Raw genomic sequence first — 16,515 nt, forward strand, 5'->3', positions numbered from 1 at the left:
ATAACACTTAATAAAACTAGATGTTCAAAATGTTACAGATTTATTTTAAAATCGCGAAAAAGCAGACGATTTATGTTTTAAGCAGACGGGTGCTTCCGGAAGATTGAATAATTAAAACTTGAAATGGAAACGATATGGAAAAAAACCCTCCTGTTTTTACACTTACGGATTCTTTGTTAAATGTGATTTGTGATTAATAAATACTTAAATATTGTTGCTTAACATCACGATTCCAACAATCGATACTTATATGTTAATATAATTATTTTATATTAAATATAATGGTAGTGCTGATATATAATTGCTCATTCTGTGCTTCAGTGAATAGACAACTACATACAACAACAAATGCATCAAAGAGAATACGCGAGAATGATATAATACAAAAGATAACAGACACATTACGCTTTAAACCTACTGACAGTTACAGAATATGCGACAGATGTGTGAATAAAATTATTAAATTCCAAAATTTTAAAACACAGGTTTTTGAAAATCTACAGAATGCAGGTAATCATATAAGCACAGGGACGCCACCCAGCACTGGTCCGACGCCGAAACGAAGGAAAACTGTTGTTGACAAACTTATTGAGTCTGTTGAGAAGTTAAAAGTACATACAGATCGCCCACATGCCAAAGCTTCATCACGAAGAAAACTAGTTTTTAATGATCACATATATCAAAAGAAAGATAATTTTATAAACAAATAAATATTCCTGTTGTTATTTTGGACATTTCTTACCGATCGTTTTATATAATAATGGTCCAGCTACGGAGTAAAATGCGTGTCAAATTTATAAATTTATTACAATTTCTTCAATTTTAACTATAATTAAATATGTTGAAGTAACCTTTTTCAGAAGTTTCTAAAACAGATTGAAAATACAAATCCATCACGAAACAATTTTTTTAGTCGTCATATCTTTATCTTTACTCATGAACCACGGTTAAATCTTTGATCGAACTACATTATGTTACGAACTTCGCCCTAACCGCGTCACCAAATACATGAAAATTTGGTGTATTCCTACAACTTGTGTCCGAGCCTACATCTAGCGTAGCGGAATGTGACGAGTTGTTCCGATTGCCTACGCATCGAGTAACGATCGGAACATCTCGCCACAATCCATTGCGCTCTATGATCTATCTTGCGAGAATTTCCAATTCAATGACAGAAACTAAACTTAAAGGCTGGTTCCAAACGCAGATTACGCAGACTAGTGACTATGAGGCGGTTACCAGTCCAGCCTGTAATAACTTAAAAGAAAATAAACAAATGATTTATGTTTCTATTTATTACTGCATGGAATGTAAACACTATTAAAATTCCATGTTTAATGTTACAATTCAGAAACATCGAACATTCTGCGGTGTTTAAGACAAAGAAAGAAAGAAATGTTTTATTTAACGACGCACTCAACACATTTTATTTACGGTTATATGGCGTCAGACATATGGTTAAGGACCACACAGATTTTGAGAGGAAACCCGCTGTCGCCACTACATGGGCTACTCTTCCGATTAGCAGCAAGGGATCTTTTATTTGCGCTTCCCACAGGCAGGATAGCACAAATCATGGCCTTTGTTGAACCAGTTATGGATCACTGGTCGGTGCAAGTGGTTTACACCTACCCATTAAGCCTTGCGGAGCACTCACTCAGGGTTTGGAGTCGGTATATGGATTAAAAATTCCATGCCTCGACTGGGATCCGAACCCAGTACCTACCAGCCTGTAGACCGATGGCCTGCCACGACGCCACCGAGGCCGGTATTGTTTAAGACAAATTCCACGGCCTAAAATTATTAATTCTGCACGTGTTCTGCACGAAAAGTGATTTTCCGCGGACGAACAACTATTCTGCACGATGGTGCAAATTCTACAAATTTTTCCGCGACCGCGGATTCGCGGAATTCAGGAGGGATTGGTAGATTGACTAGTCGCGCATTTCCTGAAATACCTTTGTCTGCTAGGGAAGACGTGATTATTGATCAGTTTACTAGTGGGTTGGGTTCTCTTGATGTTAAAAGATATGTTCAGTTTGGACACCCAAAATCTCTTGATTCGGCTATAGGGTTAGCTGTTGAGTTTGAAGCATTTGAGGGTACTCAGATAAATAGGAAACCATATAACAAAGATTGTGATACTGACGATGTTAGATCGCCTCTTTGTCCAGTAGTCACAGCAAAAGGTTCAAACGGACCATATAAATTCGAAACCAACTTACAAAATAAACAAATGGAGGATATGGCATTAGCAATTAAAGATGTGACTTCTCAAAATATTCAGATGATAAAAGAACTGAAAACTCCGTTATCTGAACTTAGTTATCGCTCTAGGTCAAATCTTATTTCTAAACGGTCAAGGAGAAATATGAAAAATATTGAGCGTTTCAGGTGCCACAAAAAGGGGCATTTTCAGTATAGTTGTCCCCAAAGAGGGAATGAAAGTTTGGTTTCTTCGGAGGTGGGTAATGCCCAAAATGCGTGAAACTAGAACAGGCTGAGCTTGAGGCCCAAAGTTCAGCCTTAAGATCTATTAAAGTTAATGTTGGTTCAAAACCTTTTGAGGGCCCACTGAGTAGATCAACAGCTATTGGGAATACTTGCTGGTTTACTAATGCCCGAGTAGGAGTGGTTAGTGTCGAAATGCTAGTAGATACCGGTTCGGTTGCTACGGTAATTTCGAGAAAGGTTTACGACTCTTTAGGCTCAAATAAACGTGTACTGCAGACGTGTACAAATACGTTATATGCTGCAGAGATGGGGGGACCTTTACACGTGTATGGTCAGGCTTTATTTTCAATTAAACCGGGAAAGAAAGTGTATGAGCATGAAGTAATTGTAGCTGATCTTGGTGGACTCTCAGGAATAGTTGGTTTAGATTTTCTTGAATTAAATGTTGCTGTTTTGTTTGTTACAAAAGGAGTTCTTAAAATACCAGATAATGAGTTATGGTGCAACCATGAGGTACATAATATTATTGCACATATTAGATTGAGTGAAAATGTTACGATTCCTTCAGAAACTGAAATGATCATCAAGGGAATAGTTGATAGACCAGCTAAATAGGGCTGGGAGGGGACTGTCGAATCGGATGGTAGTGTAGAGAAAATGGGATTATTGCTGGCCAAGTCCTTGGTTCAAGTGAAACAAGATGAAATTCTGTTTTCAGTGTTGAATTCTGGATCAGTCTGTTTGGTTAGAAAAAGGTTATCCGGTTGCTACATTAGAGATGGTATGTGGAGTTAAAAAAACCGATAACAATAGAGTTAATTCTATCAGAGAAACAGGGAATTCGCTCGAAACTATCGAGGAATTACCTAACATCTGAAAGATTTATTAGAACAAAGTGTAAAACATCTTACTAAAGAGGAGGGTGAGCAAGCCGAGAAATCGATCAGGGAGTTTAGTGATAGTTTTGTGGGTCTTAAGGATAAATTGGGTCAAACAGATTTTGTTAAACACTACATAGATACTGGAGATGCTAAACCCATTAAATTGCCCCCTCGCCGATTACCTTTAGCTCAAAAGGAAGTTGTTGAAAAAGAGATAGACAAAATACTAAAGGAAGGTATTACTGAACCCAGTTTTAGTCCTTGGTCAGCTCCTGTATGTTTAGTTAAGAAAAAGGATGGTAGCGTCAGATTTTGTGTAGACTATCGCCGGTTAAATGATGTAACTCATAAGGATGCTTATCCTCTTCCTAGAATCGACGATTCGCTCGATGCTCTTGTTGGTGCTAAATGGTTTAGTACTTTAGATCTAGCTAGTGGGTATTTTCAAGTTTCTATGGCAGAGGAAGATAAAGAAGACAGCTTTTGCTACACACAAAGGACTGTTTCAGTTTCGTGTGATGAGCTTTGGTCTGTCTAATGCCCCTGCAACTTTTGAAAGATTAATGGATCTAGTTTTAAGAGGTTTACACTGGGAGAAGTGTTTAGTGTATATAGATGATGTGATAAGTGTATGGAAATAGCTTTAGTTCGGCGTTAGATAACCTTAGGTTGGTCCTAAGTAAATTGAGAGGTGCGAACTTACGACTAAAAACGTCCAAGTGTACATTGTTCCAAAAAGAGGTGTCTTATTTAGGTCATGTGGTGTCAGCTGATGGGGCAAAGTGTGACCCGGGTAAAGTTGCCGCAGTTAAGGAATGGCAGCGCCCACAGAATGCTTCGGAAGTTTAGCTTCTTATTATCGGCGCTTTATTCCTGATTTTGCCTTTTCACCTACTTCCTTGACTCATAAGAAAACCAAGTTTGTGTGGACAGATGGGTGTGAGAAAGCCTTCGAGACGCTGAAGGAGCTACTCACGGGGTCCCCAGTCCTGGCCTACCCTGAGAGGGAGGGTAGTTTTGTTTTGGATACAGATCCTAGTTTATATGGGACAGGAGCCGTATTGTCGCAAGTGAAAGATGGAAAAGAATATGCGATAGGATACGCTAGTAAAACTTTGTCTAGGTCGCAGCGCCAGTACTGCACTACCTATCGAGAATTATTGGCAGTTGTCACATTTGCAAAGCATTTCTGACATTATCTTTGGGTGAGACCATTCCTGCTTAGGACAGACCATTTTTCACTTAATTGGATTAGAAATTTTAAGGAGCCCGAGGGTATGGTGGCCAGATGGCTTACTGTGTTAAATACCTATGATTTTAAAATCCAGCATCGTAGAGGTAGCGCACATGGGGACGCTGACGGGTTGTCCAGGATCCCACCAAAAGGAAAATGTCAGTTGCATAGTTGTTTTGATTGTACATGGAAATAGGGGGAGACTGTAGGTGCTACTAGGAATAAACATAAGTCTAGCCATTCAAAAACAATTCAGGAGTGGGAAGCCGATTCTCGTATCGATGAATCTAGCGGGAGCCCTGAGTCTAACTGGGTGGAGGGTTGGACGATAAATGAGATTAGTCACATGCAGTCGGAAGATCCGTGTATTGGGGTTATTCTTAGATTAAAATCAGAATCAGATATGGCTCATGTCAAAACATTGTGGAGCATGTGGGAGGAACTTGACATTTGAGACAATAATGAAACAGTTGCATGACGAACGCTGTTCTGGACATTTAGGAAGGGACAAAACTCTAGATAAGATAAACAGAGGTTTTATTGGCCTGGTATGTCAGAAGATGTTAGTCAGTGGTGTAAAGAGTGTAGTGTTTGTCCCCGAAAGAAAGCTGATTCTGGGCTAGGGAAAGCACCATTGCATCAAGTAGAGGTTGGGTCACCCCTGGAAAAGATGGCTATTGACATACTTGGGATTGGGATGAACATCTACCTTATGTGATGATGGCATATAGGGCCTCGACTCACGAGCACTAAATGTTCACCAAATAAACTAATGCTTGGTAGAGAAATCTCCCTTTCTATCGATTGTTTAGTGGAATAAAAAACCTAAAGAACCAGACCCGCCCTGCCCCATTGAATATGTGGAATGGGTTCAAGATGCTTTGGAGGAGGTCCACGAATTTGTTAGGGGCAACCTATCAAAAAGGGCTCCACGCCAAAAACGACATTATGATTTAAAGCTAAAGGAAAGGTCCTATAAAGTGGGAGAATGGGTGTGGTATTGGTATCCCCCAGATGCTAAACAAAAACTGGGATAAAAAGGCTTTCGGATATTACGTACGTCATACAGGAAAAACAACGTAGTAGACCGAGAACAATCCATGTAGATCACCGTAAGCGTTGTACATGTTCTGATCTCCCACGAAACTGGTTGGAGACAGATGTGATCGATAGGGGACCGAAAGAACCAGACATGGGGGAGGAAGTCGATGTAGACATGAAGGAGGAAGCTGGACGAGACTTCGACACCGATTACAATGAAGAAAGTATCCGAAGATGTGCAAACTCCCTCACCTTACGTACTAAGCGCGTTATGACACTCCCCCCCCCCCCCACCCCCCCGTTAGGTTTTCGCCCTAGTTTTAAAGAGGGGATATATCTCCAATTAAATAGAGTAATTAGATAAAATATATATATATATATATTTTTTTTTGGGGGGGGGGGGGGATTACAAGAATGGATATGGATATTCTGGACGTGCTTGTTGCATAGGAAGAACTCAACCTGCTGTTCCGAGACCCGGAGCCGGACGGCGATGGGTCGTCCGTAAAACAGCCTGCGGAATAGGTCGTCTGTAAAACAGCCTGCGGAATAGGTCGCCGGAGGCACCGCCTGCCCAGTGGACCGATGTACTTCCAAGGCCCTTTTCTTCAAGAAGAAGAAGTACATCGTCCACTGGGCCGAAGTCCATGCGAGAATATGTGTGCCATATTTGCCGTACCACACGGCATCTTCGCCGTGGGGAGGGATTTCAGCGAAGCTTTGGACCAGGTCATCAAGGCTAAAGTCACCAGGCCAAACAAGAGCTACGTGAACCCGGCTCCATTCTCATATCCAGGTTTAGGAGCCCCTGCAGCGGATGGACCTTCGACCACATCGGCAACGACGATGACAACTGAGACAGCATCAGTAACGGTAATGGCGACATCAACAACTGTCGGGACAGCGTCGCCCCATCTCTCCTCTCCTGGAGGTGCTCCAGCGGTGTGGAATACCAACCGCCAAGGCCGCACCCTCCCAGATACCACCGGTGGAGGTCAGTCAACTGGGAGTGCAGGCAAACCTGCCAGTCTCAGCAGGCACCGTGCCAGCATTTTCTGTTGACACGCTGCCAAATACTGTCGAAGATCTGAAAAAACTTCTGGGGCAGGTCATCCAGGAGGAGAGAGCGAGGGTCCACCAGCTGAGAGAGAAAAGAGAGAATTACAAGGAAAACGGGCTCACTTTACATGCCTATTCCCAGAGGATGTGGTGGTAACTTCCAGAGACGTCTAGTTGTCTCTCACTTGACGAAAAAGGTCACGGTGTTGTGTTGTTTGAACGGTGATAAAAGAAAATTATTTTTGCATATGTATGTCATTAATTATTACAGGTTATTTCGTCATTGATGAAAGTGTTCACCATCTTGTGTTCTTGGATTCAGTGCACCTTTAATCTGTGTTAATTCCAAATGGATGTGCTTTAACGTGATATTAATTCCAAATGGATGTGCTTTAACGTGATGTTAATTCCAAATGGATGTGTCTTAATTCTAACTGGATATATTTTAATATTAGAATAATAAATCTGGAACTCTGGATATTCCTGACTGACTTTACCACCACATGCCTCTGGACATTTATGAACTTTATATATTCCAGCCTGAATATAAACATTGTCATACTTAAATAATATGCGGGTGTATATTATACCTAGATTACTTGGCGCCCATATTTACTCGTACTTTGGGAATCTTAAAACGTAACGTACTTAAGTTCCATATACTAAACTTATATAAACGATTTATATCGTTGAATTTTAAGAAGGGGGGAGTGTCATAGGGGAGCTTGAAATTAATCACCTCCAATTTGTAAATAATAATAACAAAGGGTATTTATAGCTCAGATGTTTGGGGGAAGCCTATCAACCAACAATGTATTACATATTTATTGGCGGTCTCCAACTTAGCTGTGTACGTCATAGGCCTACTTGACATGCGTAACGTTGGGGTCCCGACGGTCGGCTCCGCCGGGTCCCATTAGTCGGCACCCCTACACGATCTATTAAAAGAAGTGTCTCAGAACACTTGGGGCTCTTCCCAGTTTTCTATTTTTGGGTTATATTTTGTTTTTAAAGTCGGATTAACTTCGAGACAGTTCGGGGTTTAAGTGACTAGCAATATTTGGGAAATAAACATACAATTTTATTATTTATTCATCTATGTTGTGTATCATGTATAACAAGCCTTCTTTAGTTGTCATTTGTAAATAAATATCTATCGTTTTTGTTACCTTTCAAATTGTGTTTGTTCGGTCATTTATTTATTAATTACAAGAAATCATCCAGGAAAAGAACCCAGTCATCCTGTTACAATACTAAACGCGTTGCTATGGTGTCGACCAACAAAGCAGACGGACAGATGAATGCGGTGAATATTCGTGTGACAATGTGTGCTTTCGCCATTGTCCACGACCTCCAATAAAGGGAACAGAAACCCTGCCACCCCTTTACAACGGGGATCAAAGAGATAGACACCCCCCTACAGTATTAGGGCCAGAGGACATTTCTCTTGTAGAAGATTTCAGGATTCCCAAGCCTCCAGGTCCTTGGATTCCCAAGCCGCTAGGTCCTTGGATTCCTAAGCCGCTAGGTCCTTGGATTCCCAAGCCTCCAGGTCCCCGGACTCCCAAGCCGCCAGGTCCTCGGATTCCCAAGCCGCCAGGTCCCCGGACTCCCAAGCCCCTAGGTCCTCGGATTCCCAAGCCGCTAGGTCCTCGGATTCCCAAGCCACCAGGTCCTCGGATTCACAAGCCACCAGGTCCTCGGATTCACAAGCCGCTAGGTCCTCAGATTCACAAGCCACCAGGTCCTCGGATTCACAAACCGCCAGGTCCCCGGACTCCCCAACCCAGATAGCATATGTTTGTGCCCCACCGGTGGCTTTACCACTGGCCCACCAGTGGCAACCTTCGGTGGCTCCACAGAATTTTGTCCGGCGGGCCTCTAGTGGCCCACCGGTGGTATGTCACCAATCGCCCACCAGTGGTATGCCACATATCACCCACCAGTGGCCCATCAATGGTATGCAACATATCACCCACCAGTGGGTAATTCACTAATAATAATAATGAAAAATGTAAAGTTATGCATCTTGGCAGCTAAAATAAAGGCTTCAGTTATTACATGCACAAAGATGAACTCCAGATAAAATGGCAGACAACAAACTAGAAAAGGATTTCGGTGTTTATGTTGACCTCAAGTTAAAGGCACTCGGTCACAGATGGTTGATCTAATTATTGATCCAACAAACTATTATCTGAAAATATATACATTTGATTTGATATATTACATGACCACCATATCCCACTTATTATTATTTTGTAAACAAATATTGAATTATGTGGACGGTCCAAACAAGCAAATGCTAAATTAGGTAGAGTATCATTAAATAGGTATTTACTTGTCAGTTTAATATGAAAGACATAACTGGCGAAAATCATTTTTATTCTATTTTCGACACTACTTTAGTTACTAGTAGGCCTTTACATCTTTATACCATTACCAGGCCATCAAGTGAGGCGGTGGGTAAAAAAAAAGAGAGGAAAATAGGAATTTTTGTTGCCTGAAAATAGGGTTAAAACAGGAATTTTGCCCACAAAATAGGAATTTTGTATAAAAGTAAATGTCCCAAAATAGAGAATATTGCAGGGGTCAAGTGAGTGAGCCATCACAAAAAACTAAATATGGAAATAGAAAACCATTGAAAAGATAATAATACAGGAAAATAAGACAATGTGTATATCATAGGAATAAAATAGGCACTTATTTTGTTTTAAGATGGCCTCCCGACACCCCTTATATAGCCATCCTGATCCACCACTTTTTATTCAGACAATGCAGTGGTTGAATTTGGTTCTTTGGTATAAGACTTTTAAAAAGCAACACAATGCAGTATTCCTTTTATGCTATTGAATAATACAAGTTATAAGGTCAAATTTTAACTCTGAAATGACAGGGGTGTTGACTGAAAAACCCCCACAAGGCATTGCTGACCCAGTGACACCATCAAAAACAGCAGCAATGGCAGTGTGTGTGCGTGCGTGCGTGCGTGTGTGTGTGTGTATATGTGATTGAATGTGGGTATGGACACTATTTTTTAAATTAGTTTCTCTTGGTAGATCAACTGGATAATATAGCTGGATTTAGTAGCTGTGTGCTAACTGAATTGGTAGAAATATGTCAAATCATTATGATACTGCAGGTGTGCACATTTAATAGAATACTTGTTATGGTAAGCAAAGCACAACCTGCAAATGAGGACTGAATCCTACTTCCTTAGACACCATGCACCAGTATATCAGAGGTAACCCTAACAGCTTCAGCCGGACTTCATAGAATTTAGACATGATGAGAAATGTGGAAAATATAAGATATTTGCACAAACACCCACCCACCCAATTTAGCAGTTGTTGTTTTTTTTAGAAGAAAAAAAATCAGGCCACTAAAATTTAAAATATAATGGCCCTACAGTCCTAAATCCACTTTGGGCCAGTAGGCACAGTCACTGTGGAACTCTGTACAGTTACACTTTGAACCAAATTCAGCCACTACATAATTCACACGCTACATATCAAATTTGTAGACTGAATGTATACTAATAAAACATTAATCCAAATGCCAAGGTGCAAGTACACTAATAAAACATTTTAAAACAGTTAATGACCAAGTTATAAACTGAAAGTAGGTAACCAGAGGGAAATTCAGTTTTATGATCAACTGGCTACATTGTGTTGTGTTACCTTGTGTGATGGTTAACTATGCATTGAGCTACATACTGATCATTTCTTGTTTTAAACATGTATAGGTTCTTGTGAAAGGCTTTACGGGTCTGATCAAAATTTATAAGTCGTGGTCGGGAGTATTTTCGATCGGAATTTTATGCACCAATTTGTTGCCTCCATGTATAAACTGACTCTCTACTTTTGGAAAGTATTTCTAGACTTCAAAAGTCGGCTAATACACGGCAATATAAGGTATCCAGCAGATAGCAAGCTAAACTGAACATTCATCAGGCTTCACTGGAGCAACTGCATGCAAGCTAACTCGAAAGCACCATTACCTGCAGATAATGAACTAAAGAAATAATTAGTATGTAGAGCAAAGTCACTAGGCCTAGACTGAAAGGGTGCCATATCCTTTCAACCTTCTAGTTTTGAGCATTCAACAAGATCAGATATTACCAAAAAACAGAAACATATCCATAAATTCAGAAAAAATAAATAAGAGGACCTTATATTGCATTGTGAAAATTAATAACTGGAAGCCTGTAATGGCAATGATGTTACACTAATGATGTTATAAAGTAGTGCCCAGGTTTTTAAAACTCCAAAGTCATGGCCGAGACTGGGAGCTAAATTTAAAAGGACTGTTCCGAGTTTCATGCCCTTGACTAAAATTAAACATTAAATACATGTTCTCATTTTAGACTGTTAGTGTTTATGTAAGCAACAGGTTTCTCGTCATCCAAATGTTTCTAGCAGCTCAATCTTCAATTTATTTCCTCTTTGTTTCTTGAGCTACTGTAGTACAAACATTAGGACAATCACAAAATGTTCAATACATTGTATATACTGGCATTGATATTCTAAATAAGATAGTGTGTATAAGATAGTGTGTTTAATAAGTGATTTAATTTGATAAAAGAGGTCAATTACTCAAAAGCATCTTACAACAGCAACAGTTTCGGGACAGTCCCTTTAAAAGCTGGAGATGAAACCATGCATCCCATCTGCATATTCAGATTTCAATGACTATGCCACAAATATCACAATATGCCTCATAGCAAGTCATCTGGAGCAAATGGTGTGAAGAGAAAAAATGTGGTTTCGCTAAAAAAAAATTAATAATATGGGAATGTAACAAATTCTTACTGAAACCGGATATGGTCTAACAATCTCGACTTACCTAAAGCGGGCAGTCTACCCCGTATCGACCAACAAAGCAGACGGACAGATGAATGCGGTGAATATTCGTGTGACAATGTGTGCTTTCGCCATTGTCCACGACCTCCAATAAAGGGAACAGAAACCCTGCCACCCCTTTACAACGGGGATCAAAGAGATAGACACCCCCCTACAGTATTAGGGCCAGAGGACATTTCTCTTGTAGAAGATTTCAGGATTCCCAAGCCTCCAGGTCCTTGGATTCCCAAGCCGCTAGGTCCTTGGATTCCTAAGCCGCTAGGTCCTTGGATTCCCAAGCCTCCAGGTCCCCGGACTCCCAAGCCGCCAGGTCCTCGGATTCCCAAGCCGCCAGGTCCCCGGACTCCCAAGCCCCTAGGTCCTCGGATTCCCAAGCCGCTAGGTCCTCGGATTCCCAAGCCACCAGGTCCTCGGATTCACAAGCCACCAGGTCCTCGGATTCACAAGCCGCTAGGTCCTCAGATTCACAAGCCACCAGGTCCTCGGATTCACAAACCGCCAGGTCCCCGGACTCCCCAACCCAGATAGCATATGTTTGTGCCCCACCGGTGGCTTTACCACTGGCCCACCAGTGGCAACCTTCGGTGGCTCCACAGAATTTTGTCCGGCGGGCCTCTAGTGGCCCACCGGTGGTATGTCACCAATCGCCCACCAGTGGTATGCCACATATCACCCACCAGTGGCCCATCAATGGTATGCAACATATCACCCACCAGTGGGTAATTCACTAATAATAATAATGAAAAATGTAAAGTTATGCATCTTGGCAGCTAAAATAAAGGCTTCAGTTATTACATGCACAAAGATGAACTCCAGATAAAATGGCAGACAACAAACTAGAAAAGGATTTCGGTGTTTATGTTGACCTCAAGTTAAAGGCACTCGGTCACAGATGGTTGATCTAATTATTGATCCAACAAACTATTATCTGAAAATATATACATTTGATTTGATATATTACATGACCACCATATCCCACTTATTATTATTTTGTAAACAAATATTGAATTATGTGGACGGTCCAAACAAGCAAATGCTAAATTAGGTAGAGTATCATTAAATAGGTATTTACTTGTCAGTTTAATATGAAAGACATAACTGGCGAAAATCATTTTTATTCTATTTTCGACACTACTTTAGTTACTAGTAGGCCTTTACATCTTTATACCATTACCAGGCCATCAAGTGAGGCGGTGGGTAAAAAAAAAGAGAGGAAAATAGGAATTTTTGTTGCCTGAAAATAGGGTTAAAACAGGAATTTTGCCCACAAAATAGGAATTTTGTATAAAAGTAAATGTCCCAAAATAGAGAATATTGCAGGGGTCAAGTGAGTGAGCCATCACAAAAAACTAAATATGGAAATAGAAAACCATTGAAAAGATAATAATACAGGAAAATAAGACAATGTGTATATCATAGGAATAAAATAGGCACTTATTTTGTTTTAAGATGGCCTCCCGACACCCCTTATATAGCCATCCTGATCCACCACTTTTTATTCAGATAATGCAGTGGTTGAATTTGGTTCTTTGGTGTAAGACTTTTAAAAAGCAACACAATGCAGTATTCCTTTTATGCTATTGAATAATACAAGTTATAAGGTCAAATTTTAACTCTGAAATGACAGAGGTGTTGACTGAAAAAACCCCACAACAAGGCATTGCTGACCCAGTGACACCATCAAAAACAGCAGCAATGGCAGTGTGTGTGCGTGCGTGCGTGCGTGCGTGTGTGTGTATATGTGATTGAATGTGGGTATGGACACTATTTTTTAAATTAGTTTTCTCTTGGTAGATCAACTGGATAATATAGCTGGATTTAGTAGCTGTGTGCTAACTGAATTGGTAGAAATATGTCAAATCATTATGATACTGCAGGTGTGCACATTTAATAGAATACTTGTTATGGTAAGCAAAGCACAACCTGCAAATGAGGACTGAATCCTACTTCCTTAGACACCATGCACCAGTATATCAGAGGTAACCCTAACAGCTTCAGCCTGACTTCATAGAATTTAGACATGATGAGAAATGTGGAAAATATAAGATATTTGCACAAACACCCACCCACCCAATTTAGCAGTTGTTGTTTTTTTTAGAAGAAAAAAAATCAGGCCACTAAAATTTAAAATATAATGGCCCTACAGTCCTAAATCCACTTTGGGCCAGTAGGCACAGTCACTGTGGAACTCTGTACAGTTACACTTTGAACCAAATTCAGCCACTACATAATTCACACGCTACATATCAAATTTGTAGACTGAATGTATACTAATAAAACATTAATCCAAATGCCAAGGTGCAAGTACACTAATAAAACATTTTAAAACAGTTAATGACCATGTTATAAACTAAAAGTAGGTAACCAGAGGGAAATTCAGTTTTATGATCAACTGACTACATTGTGTTGTGTTACCTTGTGTGATGGTTAACTATGCATTGAGCTACATACTGATCATTTCTTGTTTTAAACATGTATAGGTTCTTGTGAAAGGCTTTACGGGTCTGATCAAAATTTATAAGTCGTGGTCGGGAGTATTTTCGATCGGAATTTTATGCACCAATTTGTTGCCTCCATGTATAAACTGACTCTCTACTTTTGGAAAGTATTTCTAGACTTCAAAAGTCGGCTAATACACGGCAATATAAGGTATCCAGCAGATAGCAAGCTAAACTGAACATTCATCAGGCTTCACTGGAGCAACTGCATGCAAGCTAACTCGAAAGCACCATTACCTGCAGATAATGAACTAAAGAAATAATTAGTATGTAGAGCAAAGTCACTAGGCCTAGACTGAAAGGGTGCCATATCCTTTCAACCTTCTAGTTTTGAGCATTCAACAAGATCAGATATTACCAAAAAACAGAAACATATCCATAAATTCAGAAAAAATAAATAAGAGGACCTTATATTGCATTGTGAAAATTAATAACTGGAAGCCTGTAATGGCAATGATGTTACACTAATGATGTTATAAAGTAGTGCCCAGGTTTTTAAAACTCCAAAGTCATGGCCGAGACTGGGAGCTAAATTTAAAAGGACTGTTCCGAGTTTCATGCCCTTGACTAAAATTAAACATTAAATACATGTTCTCATTTTAGACTGTTAGTGTTTATGTAAGCAACAGGTTTCTCGTCATCCAAATGTTTCTAGCAGCTCAATCTTCAATTTATTTCCTCTTTGTTTCTTGAGCTACTGTAGTACAAACATTAGGACAATCACAAAATGTTCAATACATTGTATATACTGGCATTGATATTCTAAATAAGATAGTGTGTATAAGATAGTGTGTTTAATAAGTGATTTAATTTGATAAAAGAGGTCAATTACTCAAAAGCATCTTACAACAGCAACAGTTTCGGGACAGTCCCTTTAAAAGCTGGAGATGAAACCATGCATCCCATCTGCATATTCAGATTTCAATGACTATGCCACAAATATCACAATATGCCTCATAGCAAGTCATCTGGAGCAAATGGTGTGAAGAGAAAAAATGTGGTTTCGCTAAAAAAAAATATAATAATATGGGAATGTAACAAATTCTTACTGAAACCGGATATGGTCTAACAATCTCGACTTACCTAAAGCGGGCAGTCTACCCCGTATCGACCAACAAAGCAGACGGACAGATGAATGCGGTGAATATTCGTGTGACAATGTGTGCTTTCGCCATTGTCCACGACCTCCAATAAAGGGAACAGAAACCCTGCCACCCCTTTACAACGGGGATCAAAGAGATAGACACCCCCCTACAGTATTAGGGCCAGAGGACATTTCTCTTGTAGAAGATTTCAGGATTCCCAAGCCTCCAGGTCCTTGGATTCCCAAGCCGCTAGGTCCTTGGATTCCTAAGCCGCTAGGTCCTTGGATTCCCAAGCCTCCAGGTCCCCGGACTCCCAAGCCGCCAGGTCCTCGGATTCCCAAGCCGCCAGGTCCCCGGACTCCCAAGCCCCTAGGTCCTCGGATTCCCAAGCCGCTAGGTCCTCGGATTCCCAAGCCACCAGGTCCTCGGATTCCCAAGCCACCAGGTCCTCGGATTCACAAGCCACCAGGTCCTCGGATTCACAAGCCGCTAGGTCCTCAGATTCACAAGCCACCAGGTCCTCGGATTCACAAACCGCCAGGTCCCCGGACTCCCCAACCCAGATAGCATATGTTTGTGCCCCACCGGTGGCTTTACCACTGGCCCACCAGTGGCAACCTTCGGTGGCTCCACAGAATTTTGTCCGGCGGGCCTCTAGTGGCCCACCGGTGGTATGTCACCAATCGCCCACCAGTGGTATGCCACATATCACCCACCAGTGGCCCATGGCCCATCAATGGTATGCAACATATCACCCACCAGTGGGTAATTCACTAATAATAATAATGAAAAATGTAAAGTTATGCATCTTGGCAGCTAAAAAGGCTTATGCATCTTGGCAGCTAAAAACAAACTAGAAAAGGCTTCAGTTATTACATGCACAAAGATGAACTCCAGATAAAATGGCAGACAACAAACTAGAAAAGGATTTCGGTGTTTATGTTGACCTCAAGTTAAAGGCACTCGGTCACAGATGGTTGATCTAATTATTGATCCAACAAACTATTATCTGAAAATATATACATTTGATTTGATATATTACATGACCACCATATCCCACTTATTATTATTTTGTAAACAAATATTGAATTATGTGGACGGTCCAAACAAGCAAATGCTAAATTAGGTAGAGTTGACCTTTGTTGAACCAGTTATGGATCACTGGTCGGTGCAAGTGGTTTACACCTACCCATTGATCATTGCGGAGCACTCACTTCAGGGTTTGGAGTCGGTATCTGGATTAAAAATTAAACCGGTGGTATGCCACCAATCGTCCACCAGTGGCCCACCGGTGGTATGCCACATATCACACACTAGTGGGTAATTCACTAATAATAATAATGAAAAATGTAAAGTTATGCATCTTGACATCTAAAAAAAAACGCTTCAGTTATTACATGCACA

General features: G+C 40.6%; 1 protein-coding gene across 1 annotated transcript; it reads left to right on the forward strand.

Annotated features, from left to right (window-relative positions):
* Nucleotides 1-6,267: 6,267 nt before the first annotated feature.
* On the forward strand, nucleotides 6,268-15,678 carry LOC121383213 (basic proline-rich protein-like). The gene is made up of 4 exons (XM_041513135.1): nucleotides 6,268-6,604; nucleotides 8,123-8,437; nucleotides 11,518-12,030; nucleotides 15,116-15,678. Exons 1-4 carry the CDS (start codon nucleotides 6,268-6,270, stop codon nucleotides 15,676-15,678), a joined length of 1,728 nt encoding a protein of 575 aa, XP_041369069.1.
* Nucleotides 15,679-16,515: the final 837 nt, after the last annotated feature.

This window comes from Gigantopelta aegis, chromosome 1, assembly GCF_016097555.1.
Source record: "Gigantopelta aegis isolate Gae_Host chromosome 1, Gae_host_genome, whole genome shotgun sequence".
In the NCBI taxonomy this organism is placed as follows: Eukaryota; Metazoa; Mollusca; class Gastropoda; order Neomphalida; family Peltospiridae; genus Gigantopelta; species Gigantopelta aegis.

What these genes read in the sequence shown, in the direction of transcription:
- LOC121383213 (XM_041513135.1), top strand. Translation starts at nt 6,268, where the DNA reads ATGTGTGCCATATTTGCCGTACCACACGGCATCTTCGCCGTGGGGAGG. An exon ending in CCCAGATACCACCGGTGGAG is followed by an intron (nt 6,605 to 8,122) that starts GTCAGTCAACTG and finishes TTTCTCTTGTAG; the next exon opens with AAGATTTCAGGATTCCCAAG. An exon ending in TCGGATTCACAAACCGCCAG is followed by an intron (nt 8,438 to 11,517) that starts GTCCCCGGACTC and finishes ACTTACCTAAAG; the next exon opens with CGGGCAGTCTACCCCGTATC.